The 21,267-nt window shown below is 32.9% G+C and overlaps 1 protein-coding gene across 1 annotated transcript; it reads left to right on the top strand.

Annotated features, from left to right (window-relative positions):
* Positions 1 to 12,934: 12,934 nt before the first annotated feature.
* LOC143056002 (uncharacterized) lies at positions 12,935 to 18,959 on the top strand. Its single transcript, XM_076229070.1, has 4 exons — positions 12,935 to 13,044; positions 15,259 to 15,466; positions 17,459 to 17,546; positions 18,256 to 18,959. The coding sequence occupies exons 1-4, from the start codon at positions 13,037 to 13,039 to the stop codon at positions 18,903 to 18,905; spliced, it is 954 nt and encodes a 317-aa protein (XP_076085185.1). The 5' UTR covers positions 12,935 to 13,036; the 3' UTR covers positions 18,906 to 18,959.
* Positions 18,960 to 21,267: the final 2,308 nt, after the last annotated feature.

Below are 21,267 nucleotides of genomic sequence, written 5' to 3'. Positions count from 1 at the left end.
TTATTATATTAAGTATTGTGCTATAGCAAGAAATTTTCAATTGCACAATATTCAGCAATAGCAAGAAATCTTCAATTGCACAGTATTGTGCAATAGCAAGAAATTTTCAATTGCACAGTATTGCGCAATAGCAAGAAACCTTCAATTGCACAGTATTGTGCAATAGCAAATATTTTCAATTACTCAGTATTGCGCAATAGCAAGAAATATCTAATTGCAATTTCAATTGGAGTTATTTTTCTTTGTCCAGAATAGTAGTTGAATCAACTTAAATCTTTGTTTTATACAATATATATAATTAATATTTCAATTGGAGTTATCTTTCTTTGTCCAGAATAGTAGTTGAATCATTGTTTTATACAATATACAATGTATATTCACTTTTTCTACCAACTGACAAATTAAAACAATCTTTACCATTCAGTGATAACAAGCACTTTATTTTACATTTTAATATTTTATGATGTATTTAAATGAGTAGTTATTGTTGCAAACTCCATTAGAAATTTGAATTGAGATCAGTTTTGGAAAAAGGGAAAGGGGGATGTGAAAACAAATGGTGTTGGGGGGTTAAATTTTTCTCATTTCAGATTTCATAAATAAAAAGAAAATTTCTTCAAACATTTTTTTGAGAGGATTAATATTCAACAGCATAGTGAATTGCTCAAAGGCAAAAAAAATATTTTAAGTTCATTAGACCACATTCATTCTGTGTCAGAAACCTATGCTGTGTCAACTATTTTTAAATCACAATCCAAATTTAGAGCTGAATCCAGCTTGAATGTTGTGTCCATACTTGCCCCAACCGTTCAGGGTTCAACCTCTGCGGTCGTATAAAGCTGCGCCCTGCGGAGCATCTGGTTTTTTTATGTCATGTTTTGAATTTCCGCATCTGCGCAGAAATCTACAATGTACTTCCTTTTTCCGGTCTCGTTTGCATGAAATTTTTTTGAATGTTTTGAAATTTTGAGTAAAATATATAATTATCAGTCTAGTATAAAATAGGAAGGAACACAATATCAATTTCATTTTTAATAATTCCTTGATATGAAAAAAAACGTTACCTAATTATAGCATTTCTTTGTTTACATTGCATATGACGTCATAACTTAAATAACGTCACAACTAAAATCCCTAAAAACAGAACCAAATCGGAAACGTTAGGGTATTTCCGTTTCTTTTTTTTAACAAATATTTATATTATTAAGTTACAAAAAAATAATTCATACAGCCTTCGTCCCCATTTACAGGTTATGCCTGCCTCATATTATGATGGACACACCGACCTTCAAAGATAGTCCCCTTGTATGCTGCCTTATCCTTGGAAATCTTAAATATCTTCTCAATATTTAATGCTTTCCCCTAAAATATAAATTTCAAATAGTTCTGCTTTAAAATTCATCTATTCTTCTTATTCTTCAAAATTATTAAAGGTTAAGCTTTTTCATGTCCAGCGGCACGTATTACAGTGCTATCCAGATTCATCATTAGTCGATGCGGGAAAAATAGCTATTGTCAAATTCAATTTGAAATAAATAGATTCGTGTTTAACAAAACTATGATCTGATACGTACAATGATTAATGTATGCATTGTTGGTCTTTAATGCCATTTTTATCATTATTTGCTATTTTCTGGCGACCGGCTTTTTTTTGCGTAGAAAACTGGGACGCCAGGAGAGAACCACCGAGCTTCGGCAAGGAAACTGTCAATCCTAGTCAATAAAGATTGGAGTCGAACCAAGCTACCACATGTAGGGTTCGAACTATGAAATAAGCAGTGAAGCAGTAATTGTTATTAATGAAAGAAACTTGTTTCTCACTTTATCCAGTTTTCGTTTGATATGTAGTTTTATTGGGCAGTTAAGCTGCCTTATGCGAGCACCCTAGATTTGTGTTCTACCCAATAAATGCTGAAATATGTGCCATTATTATTATCTAGCTGGATGTTATGTTATTTATAACTAATTGGACAGTTTTTTCATACTTTTAATTCTTGATTACAAAAAATATGACCAGAAAAACCTTAAATGATCGTCGATTTATACAAAAATTTTGAAGTTGCACATAGGAAGTAGGGCACATTAGGAATCTTTATGTAGTTTATTATCCCCTGAGATTTTGGCTAAGCTGTAAAAGAACAAATGATGAAATGTTTAATTGCCGAAAATCTCTAAAGACAAGTAGTTTAGATTTTCCAAATGGCAAAAGTCGTAGGAATATTGTTTGTCGTCAATACGTAGTCAACTACGTCAGTAGTCTTAAAATAAGTTCAACTGTTCATGCTGTTGGCGGCAATTTTAAATTTTAAGACGAAATTTTTGTATCTTTTCAATTTTGAGGCAGGGGTTCAAATTAGCGGTTGTCCGAGGTCTGCGACCTTCCACTTTTGCAGTCGGACTTTCGACTTGGTAACTAGCTACGCTCGACATGCCCGACTTGAGAGGAAATAAAAAAATAACTTTGCAAACCTTTTTACCAAAGTCTCCTAATAAACGCTCTCAAAACTTGTTTTTAGCATTATTATTCATGACAGCGATGTTCATTTTTTTCAACCGCTAGCTTTATACAGAAAATCGCCGACAAATAATGTGTAAATTCGAGTAAAATCGTAACTGACAAAAACAACATTGAAAACAAAATGGCTGACATGAGAAGAAAATTACAATATCGGATCCGAATCCGGAAGCGGATATAGGTAACTCCGGTTTTTGGCGATCAACTTTTTAAAAAATCAGACAGATGACAAAATACATCTTTGCATGGTAAATAAATATAAACACTAGAATTGAAAACCAAAAGATTATGTAAAAGAATGAAAAAAAAAACAGAAAATATTTTGAACTGAAATTACTTTTTGACAAATTTTAATGTCAAAATCCAATACATTGTGAGTCTCTTGTTTTAGAATTTGGAAACAGTCGAGATCCCCACCCCTAAACCATATATATTCATGTATGGGACAATATAATAAATCAAATGAAATATAGGGGGAGTCCCTGTGGATCATCCCACCCCTCCTGTTTGAGAACTTGGAAACGGTCGAGATCCCCACCCCTAAACCATATATATTCATGTATGGGACAATATAACAAATCATATGAAATATAGGTGGAGTTCGTGGGGCCACTCTACCCCTTCCTGTTTGAGAATTTGAAAACGGTTGAGATCCCCACCCATAAACCATATATATTCATGTATTGGACAATATAACAAATCAAATTAATTATAGGGGGAGTCCCTAGGGTGATCCAACCCCTGCTGTTTGAGAACTTGGAAACGGTCGAGATCCCCACCCCTAAACCATATATATATATTATATCCAATATAACAAATCATATGAAATATAGGTGGAGTTCGTGGGGCCACTCTACCCCTTCCTGTTTGAGAATCTGAAAACGGTTGAGATCCCCACCAATAAACCATATATATTCATGTATTGGACAATATAACAAATCAAATGAATTATAGGGCGAGTCCCTGCGGTCACCCCACCCCTCCTGTTGTTTGAGAACTTGGAAACAGTCGAGATCCCCACCTTTAAATTTAATCATATATTTTCATGTATGGGACAAAAGAACAAATCAAATGAATTATAGGGAGAGTCCTAAGGGTCACCCTACCCCTCCTGTTGTTTGAGAACTTGGAAACAGTCGAGATCCCCACCTTTAAATTTAATCATATATTTTCATGTATGGGACAAAAGAACTAATCAAATGAAATATAGGGAGAGTCCTAAGGGTCACCCTACCCAATCCTGTTTGATAACTTGGAAACAGATGATATCCCCACCCCTCAACCATATATATTCATATATTGGACAATATAACAAATAAAAGATAGCAAATGAAGTATAGGGGAAGTCACTGGGGTCCCCCAACCCTCCTGTTTGAAAACTTGATAATGGTCGAGATCCCCACCCCTAAACCATATATATTCATGTATGGGACAATATAAAAAATCAAATGAAAAATAGGGGTAGTCCCTAGGGGTACCCCACACCCTCTTGTGTGTGTTTTGAGAACTTGTAAAAGATTGAGATACCAACTCCTAAACCATATTCATTCCTGTTTGTCATTTCAAAAAGATTGAATGACATACAAGGTCAATCTCATAGGCGTCACATATGCATATCACTTTGCTAGACCTAACACCTGTCATTTTATTCCAAACTTAGACATCATAGACTTGGGGTGAAGGTGGGAGTCATTTACATTTACTATGGACAGGTCAGTCAGACCTCACTATTGATCCCTGTAGTAGTAAACATTTGTCTGATTTGTGTCTCATAACTTTTGTACTGTAGAAAACAAACTCAGTTTTCTTTCCAGGGAAGCAAGTCCATTCATACTTTTACAAGCTCGTACTAAAGTCAACTAATACGAACAATTATGATCAACTAGAAGAACTGCAATCATTGCGAATTTGTACCACTGCTGACTCAAGACTCATGACCACGAAAAAAAAATATACTTGATATATACGTTGCTATTGAAAACCTTGATAAAATATGAATTATTTGCCTTAATGATTAATTCATTAAATGAACATAAATGTACAATTATATGTGAATGTTTAATGTTTGTTCTTTTAAATCTTTAAAAGAAAATTGAAGCAACATTGCCACAGTTTTCATAATTATGTTTGCCTTGGTTTTTGGTTAACTGCCTACAGTGCTAACAGCGCTTTGATTTTCTATTATTCAAATTGAAGAAACCAAGACGTTTTAAAAACGAATTGAAAAAACAAGGTAGCCGATTGCATAGGTCTTTCAAACATATTCTTTTATCGCTGTGATGCTGTCTCGTCATGCCAAGAAATTGCCTCCGTTGAAATTTTGCAAACATCCCATAGAGCAAATTACATGGATGATTAATATTGACCGTTTGGTATATGGCCGTGTTCTAAGCGACACGTATATGCAGGTCATAAATTAATTTGTTGACTGAAATCAAATTTTTAACTACTAATAGGTGCCGTAGGAGGTCAGCCGGAATTTTTAGCGAGGATTTCTTGGCATATAACAGATATAAAACTCAGGGTAAGAATTTATAGAACAGACATGGGGTAGTGGCAAATATTTCATGTATATTATGAACACGGGGAAGATTACCCCGGCACCCTTTGCCAAAAAAATCTTTCTTTTTCTTCCATGTGCCTTCGGACTTTAAGTTTTGAATTGTAGTTTCACTTTCCATATTCGGTATTCATTCTAATGTAAGCTCCACGTGGCAAAAATCACGTGATGCAGGAATATTGTATCTTGGAGTTATGCTATTTCTTTCTTTTCGGGCGAGGACTCCAAGCAGACAACATGCATGTTTTATAACGCAGCGGTATATTTTCTTATTAAATGAAGAAAGTTGCCGGTCCGGTACATCATGTACATGGATAGATCGGTTAGAAAGCAAGGTTTTAATTTTAATTAGATTGGAAAGCTTAATTTGAGGGTTGAAATGGGAGAGCCGCACGAAAAAAAAGGGGTGGGGGGTTCTTCACAGGGAATATTTTTATCTTATGAACTCTTCATTAGAAAAGTTTTTTTTTTTATTTATTTAAAAAAGGAAAAAAACAAATTTAAGGCAAATTGTAAATGGTCTTTCTTTCTTTCTTCATTGAGGGAATCTCGCATATATCTGGTTTACCGTCAAACCGAGCACATGTCTTTTGGTTGTTTCCGTCACTGGGTGGCTGTATCATAATGACATTGACGTTTATCCCATATTTTCATATTGAAGCACAATGCACACGTAAATATTGTTTTAGAACATGAAGTTAAAGATTCATGTCATGCGTAATAAAGTAAAGAAAAGCAACAACAAAAAAAGACTCAAAGAACTAAATAGTAAAAGACGAAATGATCTGATTTTCTGTACCTCAAATTTTTTAACTGCAAAAAAATGTCTACATGGAACTCTCGAGCTGAAACCTACACTCTTCAGTTTAGCAGGGCAATACTCTGTTTTTGATTTTGTCATTTTTGCGCATGAGATCGTTAAAGACCCTGTCATTGGTTCAAAGTATTGCTTGTCAAAAACATGTCTACTAACTTAAGGAATGCTGCATTCGAATAGGGACAGCTCTGTTCATTTTCAGAAAGTTTGCAATCTTTTGACGTAGAAAATACCCTGTTATATTTAAAATAGATATTCTACATCATAAGATGTCGACTTTAAGTTAGGAATGGAACTTAAATAACTTTGAAACGTTTAATTTGTTATAAAACTTAAATTAAAGGTTGCCACATATGTAATATGATGGACACTCCAACCTTTAAAGATAGTCCCCTTCTTTCTTTGCTGCCTTAACCTTGGAATTCTTAAATATTTTCAGGGTGTTGATGGGGGTTTACAGAATAAATAGAGAATAATGACAGAATAGAGAATAATGGGCAAACATATAAAGATTAGAGAAAAATAGTCCCCCCCCCCAAAAAAAAAAATAAAAAAAAGAATATAGAAATGGGAGAACCCTTCAGGACCATCATTTATATATATATTATGAAAAGATACAATAGCGAGTCTGTTAAAAAGACACTGTGTCCACCTCTTTTGTACATCTGTAGAGAATAGTCAAGACTGAAAGTTTTTTTTCCGTGAATATTCAACTCCGTTTCTGTGAATAAAAATCATTAAACGTTTTATTTTTAGTTTAGTCTGCATGTACCGCTGAGGTTGCTGTTCAAAGTGTTCTCGCTTTTGTTATACGAAGTAAAATTACACGAGCTACATATTATAAGTGATTATTTGTTATAATAATAATTTTCTACTCTCAAAGATTATATTTAAATTGTTATATAATTAACATAGATTTCGTGATTTTAGTCGAGACTAGTATATTGCATATTGGTACAATGAAGATGTTTAGGTGAATGTTCAGGTGTGCGTGTCAGCAGAATATACAGACCATGGTTGTCATCTCTATATATAAATATATATATATATATATGAACAGGTGTGAAATAATCGCTTCTGTTTCCTATGTTTATTATCCTCTCACGATTGTAAACGGAAAGTCTTGTAGGTTGGGCGTATTGCATTTCCGCTAATTTTTCAAAGTCCCAATGCTACGTTTCCGCAATTTGTATTTATTACTTTTCCGGATATTTACCTGGTAAATTATAAATATTTAAATATATATTGACTTGAAAAATGTTACTATGTCCTTATACAGAGACAGGCGAAAGCAGTTTCCAAAATTACCTAAATGTAGATTAGAAATTCACGAGACATTAAGACAAACAGATTTGAACACTAACAAAACTGAAACTTATTTTCACTTTTAATTAGTCAATGATTTTTATTCGGGAATCGTTATACTTTCATGTTTCACCAACTTGGTATGTCTATGTAATGAAATGACTGATATTTTCATAGATGGCACATTTAAATCCTGTCCGAAATTCTTCTACCAACTCAGTTTATTCGAGACATGGATGTAAAAATGGTAACTACATTCGTCTTGTATTTGCGTTACTTCCACTTAAATCCGAGGAATGTTACACGAAACTGTTGGATCGGCTTATTGATGTGTGCACTACCCGAAGAATAACTCTCCAGCCCGAGGTAGTTCATAATGACTTTGAATGTGTAATGCATACTGCTGTTACGAAAACACGAATAGTGCCGAGTCTTTTCATGCCTTCTTGAACGAACAGTTTTACGCTAGCCATCCTAACATTTTTGTTGTTATCGATGTGTTATTGAAACTGCAAACAACATCTTACATAAAGATGAGAACTCTAACTGTAAAAGCACCCGTTTGGAAATGTGAAAAGGAGAAGATGGACTTCCTTCTTGCACAAAATACAAAACTTGTAAACGGTGAATGTACTACTGTGGACTTTGTGCGGCGTGTTGGCTACAAATATTCTGCCAGAACTGACTTATTTCTGATTAGTGCTGACTTTTGAACATACGTTTTCATAGATTTAAATGATGAATTTTACTTGCATGTTATGATGACCTTTGACTTACATAATATTTATTTTATATTATGGCTTTGCTTTCGATCAACAGGTATTCCTCAATTATTTGCGGAAAAGCAATAATTTATTTTTCCAGGAATAGTTCCTTTTTTCCGGAAAAGTAAGATATTTATTTGCGGAAACGTAAACTTTTTTTTCCGAAAACGTGATCTTTTTTTTTCCGGAAACGTAAAACGCCGTGTAGGTTTTACAGTTCCAGGATAAATATCCATTTTGTACTTTAATTTTCAATTTCTTAAAGAGGTGTAATATCATTAACTGTAATCGTCTATATGTCAATCGAAAATGGACAGTTGATCATTTTGAAATGCCTTAACATGTGATATGTTAGGTCAGTGTATCCAGGATACGATGCAATCTGCGTTAACGCACGTTTACTACAAACAGCAAACGTGCGTTTACTTTTTACAATTTTTTTAGTCTACTGACATTGATGAGTTAACGTAGAGTTAACGAGTCGTTTACATGAAGTGCACGCGAGTAAACGCCGCGTTTACTTTTTCCGCCCGTCTACATGTAATGCTTGGTCTGCACCCAACTGTATATAAAGGGGAGAAATACCATATTGACCTTTCTTTTTGACTTGGAAAAGTTTTCGGTTTGTTAAATTACACAATCTAGGGATTTAGGCAAAACATGAAGTGGATAAAAAATTTCTAAACAGGGAATTAGCCGTTTGTGTTTTCGATGGTTTTATTGGCGATTCATTTGAATTGAGTATAGAACTACCGCAAACCTCAGTGCTAGCACATTCACTTTATAACATCTACATCATTGTGAAAAGACGTTACATATTTTTCTGGACAGACTGCAATACCCACAAAAAAAAATTCTGAAATTATATTGAAATGTTCACTACTTACGAGTATTTTTTTTTGTAAGATTAGTTGTTGAAAAGAGTCGCTGGTACAAACAAACCAATGACCAATTGCAATCTACTTCAATTCTTTATATCTATTTTCAGATATATGTTATATAAGTCAGAATTGAAATTGCAGTTGAATTTAAAATGTACAGAATATTGAGTGTAATTGTTAAAATGTTAAAAAGCACTTGCATTAGCATGATCAATAAAACTTAATTTTGCACTAATTAACAGGTGACTTTATTGATATACAATACTTTCTGTTATATTATTAATAGTATTACCATTAACTCAACGACGCGTATAACTTTCTGCAATAAGCTGCCCAGAAGTAGTATACCTTGGACCAATATATATATAAACATATTAGTCTCTGACCATACTGAACTATTAAACAGCTATTAAACTACGAAATGATTTGCATTTTAGTACATTTAAACAAAATTTAATCGGACTTCGATTTATTGACATTTCAGTTCAAACGGTATAATGCATAGAAAATGTTGTTATCTACATGTTTATTGCATTTGTCCAAAAATGAATTTTGTTCGTGACTTTTCGTGAAATTTCTTCATGTATTTACGACTTTTTACTTTTATTTATTAGATAGTTAAAATGACGAACAGAAGCCAATCGAATAACTATAATAATATTGGTTGATTAAATTGTTTATCTATTAATTTTTAAAGATACGAGCTTGACTATTATGTGCCTATTCTTTTTTCTTTTCGGCCATCTTCTGAGATGGAAGTGAATTAAATAAATCAGAAAAAAATCTTATTCAAGTTTGTAACCATATCTATGAAAGGTCTTTTAATATGGACATTTATATTTGTATAATCTGACACTCGTAACCTGAGCGGAAATTAAACTGAAATTCCTTTTTCTACATCATGTCTTTTTCTATAAAATGTTGTGTAAGAACGACTTTTGATGTTGTATTTGTCCTTTAGATTAAAAGAGCCGTCAATAGTTATCAAAGGTACCAGGATTATAATTTAGTACGCCAGACGCGCGTTTCGTCAACATAAAGACTCATCAGTGACGCTCAAATCAAAATATTTATAAAGCTTGAACAAGTACAAAGTTGAAGAGCATTGAGGATCCAAAATTCCAAAAGTGTGTGAAATACGGCTAAGGTAATCTATGTCAACATAGCCATTGCATAGATTACACTAGCTCACTTGTAATGCAATAAATGAAATATCAAAATTTAAGTGAAAAGTGAATAATGAACGTACTTCAGCCCGGTAAAATTTAAACGGAATAATATTGTCACTGGGACTTTGATCTTTTACGTTAACATGATGAATACGGCAACTAACTAGTGTGTTTCGTTTTTTTTTTATATATATAGAAGAAGAAGAAGAAGAAGAAGAAGAAGAAGAAGAAGAAGAAGAAGAAGATGCTTTATTTCCATAAAATGGGCTCACAAGGAGCATAATATAATATCATTGTAATATAAAATTCTTTTACAAATATAATAAACAACACATGGTTACAAACACAAATAAGAAACAACAGTTATCACATATTAGTATATATATATATAAAACCTTTGTCTCAGGCACACCTCTGGAAAGTAACAAAAAAGAATACTGTGAGTAGGCTAAATATATCTAGCTGAACTGCAAGAGGCACCTAGGGACGGTGCTATATGGCATGGTGGGTGTATATTAAAATGTGTTTCGGGACATTAATGATATGGTAAGATATTGTAAGAAGTTGCACATAAATGGTATGTCATCCTCGTGCCTGATGCAGAGGAGTCAGTACTATTTAAAGTGACACAACTGCAAGAGGTACCAAGGGACAATGCTAATCGACATGCCAAAGTGCACAAATTACAAAAAAGATAAAATATTACCAGTTTAATAAAAAAAATAATAATATCGCAAACAAGAAGGTAATAGAACTTGGACGATGTGTCCTGTACCCCACCATGCCAACCTTGTGCCTAGTGCAGAAAGCCTGATTAACTATTTATCTTTAAAGTTATATTTTATCTTCATCAATTAACTCACAGACAGATATCAAAATATCTAGATTCTCTACATTAAGAAGCCATATCAGTTTTTGGCTAGGAATCAAATGCTTAAAGTTTGGGCATAGTAAGTCAATAGTGGAATTCAAATAATTTCTCTTATCTTGTGATGATGTACATGAGAATAAAAAATGTTTTTCATCATCAACTTCATTTGAGGTGCACCTGAGACATATTCTGTCTTGTCGGAGAGTACCCTGATAGCGACCTTGTTCAATTCTTAGTCTGTGAGAAGAAATACGCAATCGAGTGAAATTTCTCCTCTGCTCAGGTGATTGTGATATAGTAAGGTATCTTTCAAGACCAACATGAATCTTAAAAGTGCTATAGCTACAAAGCTTCCCATCAGCACAATTGTGCATTTGGTTTCTCCACTGTATTTCATAGTGCTCATACAAAAACTTTTTAATTAAAATTTTGAATCTAAAGTTGCTTGCAAAGGTTAGACTGTCAACCCCATTAATTTTTTTTTGCAAATAGTTTAAAGATCCATACCAAGAGGGAATTTTTGATTCAAATAATAGCTTTGACTCTAAATATGCATCTTTTAGTAAGGGAAAGGATGAACCCAAATTTTCAAGCCGGTGCTAGTATCTGATCATAGATTTGGTGATATCAAAATGTAAAGGAAATCTCCCAAGTTCTGAAAGAGTGGCAAGGTTTGTTGCTCTTTTCCCCACACCTAGTAATAATTTACAAAATTTCATGTGTAATCTATCTGAAAAAAGTTTAGGATAGGCTTGATCAACTGTAGAAGTCTGAGAATTTTTTTTTTTTTTGAAAGGATTAAAAAAGCCCCAAATTTCCGAACTATACAAAAGAATGGGTTTAATTGTATGATCAAATACATGGAGGCTGTTTTTGATATTGGGATTCAGTGATAAAAAGTCCTTTCGTAGCTTGTAGTATGCTTTCAATGCCTTATTGTACAATTCCTTCTGAGCAAAGGAAAAAGATCCTGATGCACTAAATGTTATACCTAAATATTTACAATGTTGAACACAATCTATCAACATGTCATTAAAATAAAAATTATGTTTTATATGCCTGCCTGCTTTGTTAAATACCATCACCTTAGTTTTTTTTAGATTAATTTTCATACACCAATCTTTACAATAATTATTTAATTGATCAAGTTTACACTGAAGCCCCTTTTCCGAGGAAGAAAAAATGACAATATCGTCAGCATATAATAAACAATGAACTGGCTTTGAGTTAACCAAGACTGGATCAGGTGACTTTTCTAGATAATCAGGGAGATCATTTATAAATATTTTAAACAAATTAGGACTCAAATTATCTCCCTGTTTCACTCCCACCTTAGTTGGAAAAAGGTCTGTAACTCTATTCTTTAATCGAATACAGGATTTACTCTGAGCATACATACTCTTAATTATATTATAAAAATTTGTACCCAGCCCAATGTTTAATAACTTGAGTTTTATACCTGGATGAATGACCGTGTCAAAGGCCTTCTGGAAATCAACAAAACAGGCAAACACTCTACCTTCTTTAGTATGACAGTACTTATCAATAATGGTCTTAAGTATGAACATATGGTCTATATATTTGATGTATTTCACGATTACAACGAAAAATATTAAAGTTGAGAATTTGAAAAGCTCTGTACTTGAATCACTGAATCATTGTGTATACTTCACTTAAGGTTCATTAAAAGGAATATAAAAATATGTTAGTTATAATATATTATGTCATCCTGTCGTTGTTTTAAGGTTATTACATAACAATACCATCAACACGGAAATTCTAATCCCGAACTAAGATTATAATGGAAGTAATTCTATATCTTGACTTTCAGATACACATTAGTTCATTTTGCTTAAGTTTCATCCCATGCAAAAGTTAACATTCTTAAAATTTGTATGTATTTTTACTTCACCGGCTATAAAATGTTAAGGTTAATCAGAAAACTAATGATGTACGCAAATCCGAGTTATCAGCACCTTTTCAATAGGTGGCAACATTTATTTTGAAATGGATATTGGACTTACCTGTTGTGTACTTATACTAAATATAGATATTATCACTACATGCTTTTAATTACAAATTGTTGTGAAATTTACCTTCTGTAGGTAAAAACAAATAACAGTAGGGATTGATTTTAAAACATATAATTTCGAAATGAACAGGTAAAGTTTAGAGAACTTTTACAAAAGTAAACATAACAGTACATCTAATAGCATAATTATAGTTTGTTTCTTCTAATAATTATATTAATGACGATTTATTAATAAGGGAATTATTACAATGCTACGTCAAGTGCTTCATTAAGTTTGTCTGATCTAGAACACATTTGATGTATTTTACGATTACAACGAAAAATATTAAAGTTAAGAATTTGAAAAGCTCTGTACTTGAATCACTGTATCATTGTGTATACTTCACTTAAGGTTCATTAAAAGGAATATAAAAATATGGCCGTTTTTACACAACAAAATCTACTATGAGTACAGACCATCTGATGCATCTAGGGAAGTTTTAAGTCATGGCAGGACCTAGACATCTAAAAGTTAAATGTAGTCTATGTTTCAGAAAATTAAAAACTTATCTGGATTTTGATGTGCATTTTTCCCAGTCTGCAGAATATAGCAAAATAAACTAGCACATGATACACAATTTAAATCACATAGTGTTTGCAGATGTCTTTGTCCATCTATAATTGTTCATTTAAATAATACTACTAAAAAAAAATCTTATATGAGGGGAGCTTCTCAAACCTCTCTCCCAACTTAATTTATTTTGGCACCTTCTGCACAAATAAAAAAAAAAAAACTGAATAGCAAAATCCAGAAAAATTTATAATTTTCTGAAACATAAAATGCATTTAAAATTTGACTATCTAGTTCCTGCCATGCCTTAAAACTTTTTCAGGTGCACAGGTTTGTCTGTGCTCAGAGTAAAATTTGTGGTGTTTATACGACCATATTAGCCAAAAGGTTATGATGAACCTTGAAGGGCATTAGCTGTCAAATTTATATTCACCGATTTGACTCAAATTCTCATATTTGATTTATAACCTACTAAAACATATATCCAACTTACAAAAAATCTAAAATGAACAATTAACAATGCATGGACTAAATGATGTGTATCAGGTTTTCATTTGTATTTTAGTCTAGACGCCATCTAATTAATCATCGACATAATCAAGGTGACCTCCGAAGACTGCCGTCGGTCATATAACCCGATATAAACATAAATATAGATATACATAGATACCGACCCCGGGCAATTAGATTTATGTTGGTCTGTTTGATTTCATATTCATAGGTTAAACAGATATGTTAATTATCGATTTTACCTGTATAAGAATGGTTTTTATGGATTTAAACAGTCCACCAAATGGTTTACCCTTGTTTCACTTTCAATGTTGACATTCTTTTCCTTTTAATAGTTGAACATGCCTAGTTCATACGTTACCCATCTCTAGCTATGGAGTGACATGGAAGGTCATATGAATACGGATTCAATGAGGTCAAATGTATTCACTTGCAAGTGAATAATTCATCAGCGATAATTACTTAGCTTACTTATTTTGACATAATTGAATCAAACTGGCTGCTAAAAGCGATTTATTTATCACTTTTTCATTTTTATTAATGATAGAACACACAAATAAAATCATATTTTAATTATTTTTGTATGTCGTTGCTAATGCCCCTTTAATTAATCGCTACTCTTGTTTTTGATATTTTGTCTAATATTCGGAATCCTCTAGTTTTATCCATGTAATGCCAATAAAAATGTTGCCCGCTAACCCCTACTTTTCTTTTCACAATTAATAACATATTAGTTTAAAAAGACCTTTTTTCAAAATCTTATTTTTTCATAGTTTTTAAAGAAAAAAGGTGTCGATGTCAAATGCCGGAAAAATCTAACAAGAATGATTTCCCGCCAAATTTTCAAAACGGCACGGACGGGTCGTTTATTCTCCTTTTTTAAGTTCTGTTATTTAAATACTATCAATGTATATCAGTCTTTAAAAAAAGATTGTCATTTTTAAACAGAGGAGCGAACATCCTTAACAGTATCCTTATCTAATGTAAATCGAGTGTTGTTTTATCCTTTTTCAACTTTAAAAATGTGTATACGACGAAAAGAGAGACCAAAAATGCTTTTATATTTCTGATGAACAATACCAACTTCCAAGCAAGGACTCGGCAATTAAACGCAGGACTTCGGGAATGTCCGGAGAGCCGACAACCTTGCTTCGGAAGTTGGAACAATACAAGAACTTACTTAGATCATGATCTTTTTGGTTGTATCTCGTTTTGTCCTCTTTGTTTGTCGTCTCATTGATCTATTTTTCTTTTTCCATTTTTTCATATTACATAATTTTTCAGAGACGAAATTCTAGAGAATTTAAAGACTAATGGCTATATGGTAATTCCAAATGTTTTAACAGTAGAGGAATGTGATGAGCATGCTGGAAGTTATAAACGATGGTATTCCATTTTAAAGAATTCAACAGCAAAAATGAAACAGCGAAGGTCCGTCATACAGTCATACAGAGTCGGTCATTTTAAAACAACATGGAAAATAAGACTCCAGGTAAACGAATTTTCAAAACAATAATATAATGAAATTCCTACATGGAGTAAAGTATAAATAATACAAGTTATTATAACTATTAGTGCTCTTGCCACTGTTATCATTAGATGCGGATCCAGGATTTTGAAAAGAGGTGCGAACCCTCAAACTAGACAAAGTTTGAGTGGAACCGGTAAAAAGTCTGGATTTACCATATACATGTATGTAGCTCCATAAAGGGGGGGGGGGCCGCCCCTCCCCCTAAATCTGCCTCTAATAATTGTACTTAAGACAAGTCGAACGTAAGTGATGACTTAACTTATTTATATACGACCGCAAAAATTGAAAAAATTTTGGTCGTATATTGGTATCACGTTGGCGTCGTCGTCGTTTGTAGTCGTCGTCGTCGGCGTCCGAAGACTTTTGGTTTTCGTACTTTAACTTTAGTAGAAGTGAATAGAAATCTATGAAATTTAAACACAAGGTTTATTACCATAAAAGGAAGGTTGGGATTGATTTTAGAATATTTGGTCCCAACAGTTTGGGAATTAGGGGCCAAAAAGGGCCCAAATAAGCATTTTCTTGGTTTTCGCACTATAACTTTAGTTTAAGTATATAGAAATCTATGAAATTTTGACACAAGGTGTATTACCACTAAAGAAAGGTTGGGATTGATTTTAGGAGTTTTGGTTCCAACAGTTTAGGAATTAGGGGCAAACAAATGGCCCAAATAAGCATTATTCTTGGTTTTCGGATAATAACTTTAGTATAAGTGAATAGAAATCAATGAAATTTAAACACAAGGTTTATGAAAACAAAAGGAAGGTTGAAATTGATTTTGGGAGTTGAGGTCCCAACAGTTTAGGAATTAGGGACCAACAAGGGGTCCAAATAAGCATTTTTCTTGGTTTTCGCACCATAACTTAAGTATAAGTAAATAGAAATCTATGAAATTTAAACACAAAGATTATGACCTTAAAAGGAAGGTTGGGATTGATTTTAGGAGTTTTGGTCCCAACAGTTTAGGAATAAGGGGCCCAAATTCATCAAAAATTGAATAATTGGGGTTCTTTGATATGCCGAATCTAACTGTGTATGTACATTCTTAATTTTTGGTCCAATTTTCAAATTGGTCTACATTAAGGTCCAAAAGGTCCAAAATTAAAGTTTTTTTCTAAACATGTACTTAGATTTTTTATTATGGGCCCAGTTTTCAAGTTGGTCCAAATCGTGGTCCAAAATTAAACTTTGTTTGATTTCAACAAAAATTGAATCCTTGGGGTTCTTTGATATGCTGAATCTAAGCATGTATTTAGATTTTTGATTATAGGCCCAGTTTTCAAGTTGGTCCAAATTGCGGTCCAAAATTAAACTTTGTTTGATTTCAACAAAAATTGTATATATGGGGTTCTTTGATATATGCATTATCTAACCATGTATTTAGATTTTTGATGTTTGGGCCCGGTTATCAGATTGGTCCACATTGAGGTCTAAAGGGTCCAAAATTGAACTTTATTTGATTTAATCAAAAATTGAATTCTTGGGGTTCTTTGATATGCTGAATCTAACCATACATTTAGATTTTGGATATTGGACCATAATAGGTAATGTCCAATTTAAAATTTAAAGTTTTTAAGTTTAAGTTCTTAGACCACATTCATTATGTGTCAGAAACCTGTGTTGTGTCAACTATTTAATCATAATCCGAATTCAGAGCTGTATCAAGCTTGCATGTTGTGTCCATACTTGCCCCAATGTTCAGGGTTCGAACTCTGCGGACGTATAAAGCTACGCCCTGCGGAGCATCTGGTTCAGAATTTGAACATATATCGGTTTAGCTTGAAATCATTACATTCCTTTGTATTTTCACATATCTTTCTTTTGTATTGCACATTTGCCTACATATGGAAGGACTTTGTATTTTTGACTTATGTTTTAATATTCAAGTTTTTATCTCTATTCTATTCTATTATATTTTTGTCTCAATTAATATTGAACATTTCTTTAATTAAGGTCAAACCTGTTTTTGAAATGGTATGGAGGACAAAGAAACTTCTAACAAGCGTAAATGGAATTGCGATTTCTATGCCTTCAGAAACAGGTAATTGAGGGCTGACCGACTTAAACATTATACAAACTTCACCATATTATGGCAAGCCGTTTTACTATTTATTCTAACTTCAAGATATCTAATTAAGTTTATAAGATAAAAACTAGATTATATAAGATATCTTATAATTTTATATACTATGAGATATCTTATATATTATATGAGATATATTGAATTTGGAATAAATAGTAAAACGGACTGCCATACCGTATTGTGTCCTTCCTGTAGAGCTACAATCATGGTAAAATATCATTTTTGGTACACTATTTTTGAAAGAAGTCCTTCAGAATATTCGCCTTGTTATAAGTTAATAGATTACAGTTACTAACGAGTTATGCAAAACAAACCTAAAAACTCACCGAAATTTCTATTAATTTTTTTTATTTTAGCGATTTTCGTTTGCACGAAATTGTTTTTGAGATAAAAATTCGATAGGAACGTCAAAACTAAACGTTTTGTGGAAAGCAGTAAGACGTTTTGTAAATTATAAACCAAAAGGTCATAAACATTGATTTCAGACTGAAGCCAAAATTGAATAAGTGCGCTGTAACCTTAGTTTAAGTACTGTGAAGATCTTTTTCAGTCTATTTTGCAATATTTCTATTGATCCCATTGGTTGTTACATTCATAATGAATTTTTTAAAATGTTACAAAAATGATCATACCAAAAAATAAAATAACTAAATATATAATTTTAAAGGTGAAGCTGATTTCCGTTTACATGGTGATTGTTGGATGCATTTGGACCAAGGTGTAAAACGTAGAGGTCTCCATGCATACCAAGGAGCTGTTTATCTGGAGGAATCAACCGACAAAGACTATTGCTTCCGGGTAATGGACGGGTCACATGATTTCCATTCTGAATTCTTTAGAGCTTTCCCTTATGCCAGCGAAAAATCAAAGCGTCGTGAATTTTACAAGTTCAACGAGGAAGAAAGAACATGGTATGAAAACAATGGTTGTCAGTTGATATGTGTTCCTGTTCCAAAAGGTGGAATCGTTTTATGGGATGCTAGGACTGCGCATGATACTATAGCTCCACTAAGTGGACGACCAGATACGGACAGATGGCGTTGTGTCTGTTTTGTAAGCATGACACCGGCAATATGGGCAGGAAAAGACGATATCGAATTTAAAAACAAGGCATACGCTGAAATTGCCATGACAACTCATTGGTCATCTCAAGGCCAAAAGCGTCGCAAATCAGAAGAAAAATGCGATGATGTACTATCAATAAAAAAACTTCCTGTTATTGCACGAACGAAGGAGGCCAAATTACTTATGGGCGTCAATAGTTACGATTTTAATGATGGTGAACCAAATGGTTCACCAGCCCCTTACTGGATGTGACTTTTCTTTGCTTAAAATGATGTTTGTTATTGAATAAACCACTAGAATACTCGTTTTAATACGTTACATAAATTGACCTTTTTGGCTATTTCCGGTTTACTCAAGGTCACTTCCGGTTGATATTTTTCAAGGTCATAATTATGTCAACCAAAAGTTTGCAAAAGACCCTATGGATTTATCATGTACCAAGTTGGAGTAATAATCAATTAACCTTAAATTGATTCATTTTAGGGACAATAATGTCTATGGATTGTTTCAGACCAAATGTATTATATATATCTTAATCACAATTAGGCAAACGTTTTGCACTATTTCTTTTATATATATCTTTAAAAGTGACCGAGGAGATGAAATAACAAGGAAAAGTCAAAATTTAGAATATGACCTTGACCTTTGATCTTGGCCTCAATTTCATCTAAACGAACCAAGGACCTCAAATCAAAACCTTAGGTCTCTATCACTTCTAATTCATGCTATAAATTTATATATCCCTTATGTCTAAATACAAAAGGGGAAATATCTCTCATATGGAGTTTTCGTATCGCTTCGGTTAAAATTGGACAAAACATCCTGAGGATATAACGAGTAATTTGGTAAAATAAATTTGTCGCTTTCTTTTACGGTTACGGAGGAGATGCACTCACAAGGAAAACAGTGTTCGGGGAGATAATTCCTACAATTTCAAAAGCGCATAAACTGTTCGATATCATATACCAAATATCTAAGCGACATCTTACGAAACAAAATTCATATGCAAGAAATAAAAGTGGTGGAAGAAGAAAAAACAAATAATCAGAAGAAAATCAATAAGTCTTCCCACAGAAAAGTGGAAAGACCTAACTATACACAAACATAGTAACAAGATAGGAAAAAATGAAATAGATCCAAGACTTCAGTGGGACTCCTTCAAAATGGAAAGGATTACAGTATTAAGTATAGTAAAAGTAAAAGTAAAGCAAAGAATATAAAAAATGTAACACGTAATTTAGAAGCACAACTAAAAATATAATATCAGAAATCAAATAATGATGAAAATGATTTTATAAAAGAAAAAATATCCACATTAGAAAAAGAGCTAGAAAACCAATATGAATACAAAGCTAAAGGAGCTCAAATGAGATCAAAACAAGAGTGGGTAGAAAAAGGAGAAAAAAATAAGGATGATTTCCTAGGTCTTGAAAAATATAAACAAACGAAAAAGACAATACTTAAACTTAGAAACAATAATGGGTTAATAGTAACAGATCAAGATGAAATATTAAAGCTTGAAAGGGATTTTTATGCTAATTTATACGACACTAAACAAAAACCGGAAATAGATGTTCAAAAGTACATTACTGAAACAAAACGTAATTATAAATTGTCAGAAGAAAGTAAATCTTGTGACGGAAACGTAACGCTAGAAGATATAACTATTGCAGTCAATAATCTAAAATTAAACAAAAGTCTAAGAATGGACGGGATAAGCATTAACTTTTATAAAAAAATGTGGGGACTACTTGGATCTCTACTTGTAATTTTTTTTTAATTTTAGCGTGAGAATAATCAACTGCCATTTACGCAAAGACTAGGTTTACTGAATCTAATTTATAAGAAAAATGATCCGATGGAACTTGCAAACTATAGACCAATATCATTATTAAATAGTGATTATAAAATACTCTCATGCACTTCAGCTTTTAGCATAAAAAAATCCTAAATATAAATCATTAATGCTGATCAAACAGGATACATAAAGAACAGGGGCCAGTTTCACAAAGCTGTCTTAGGACTAAGACATGTCTTAGGATTGTCTTACGACATATCTTAGTCCTAACTTAATAGGACATCTCTTTAAATTGGTCATAAAGTTAGGACTACACGAGAGGTGTCTTATGATGGTCTTAGGATAGTCATAAGTTTATTTAATCAAAGAATCAAGTTTCAGGCAAAAACATAACAAACAACTAATTAAAGTGGACATAACGGCCACAGTTCACTTTGAATAACGAGGTCTGACAAGATAACAGAATGCCGACATGATTGATTTAACTGATAAATCTGTGCACCATTGGTAGCAATGGATGCTCAAGTTCCTCAAGGTTAAATCCTAAAAAGAACGAGGGTTATGATCCCCAAATACGTCGGGTCTTATTCGCATCACCCCCTGGTTTCAGGGGAGTAAAGATTAACAATTTCTATATCATAAAACTCTATATGCACGCTGATTACATAGTCCATACTATGTATCATAAAACAGTCAAGCTCGAACTGGCACCAATTCAGACCCAGCCACTCAGGGTGGACATGAGATGGTCTCAACAGAACTTCCTGCGGTGCCGCAGGAAAGTAACAACCTAATATGATCCGACGTACAATTAAG

This window comes from Mytilus galloprovincialis, chromosome 13 (assembly GCF_965363235.1).
Source record: "Mytilus galloprovincialis chromosome 13, xbMytGall1.hap1.1, whole genome shotgun sequence".
In the NCBI taxonomy this organism is placed as follows: Eukaryota; Metazoa; Mollusca; class Bivalvia; order Mytilida; family Mytilidae; genus Mytilus; species Mytilus galloprovincialis.
The sequence above is the reverse complement of the archived record's forward strand: the minus strand, read 5'-3'. Positions and strand labels throughout refer to the sequence as shown.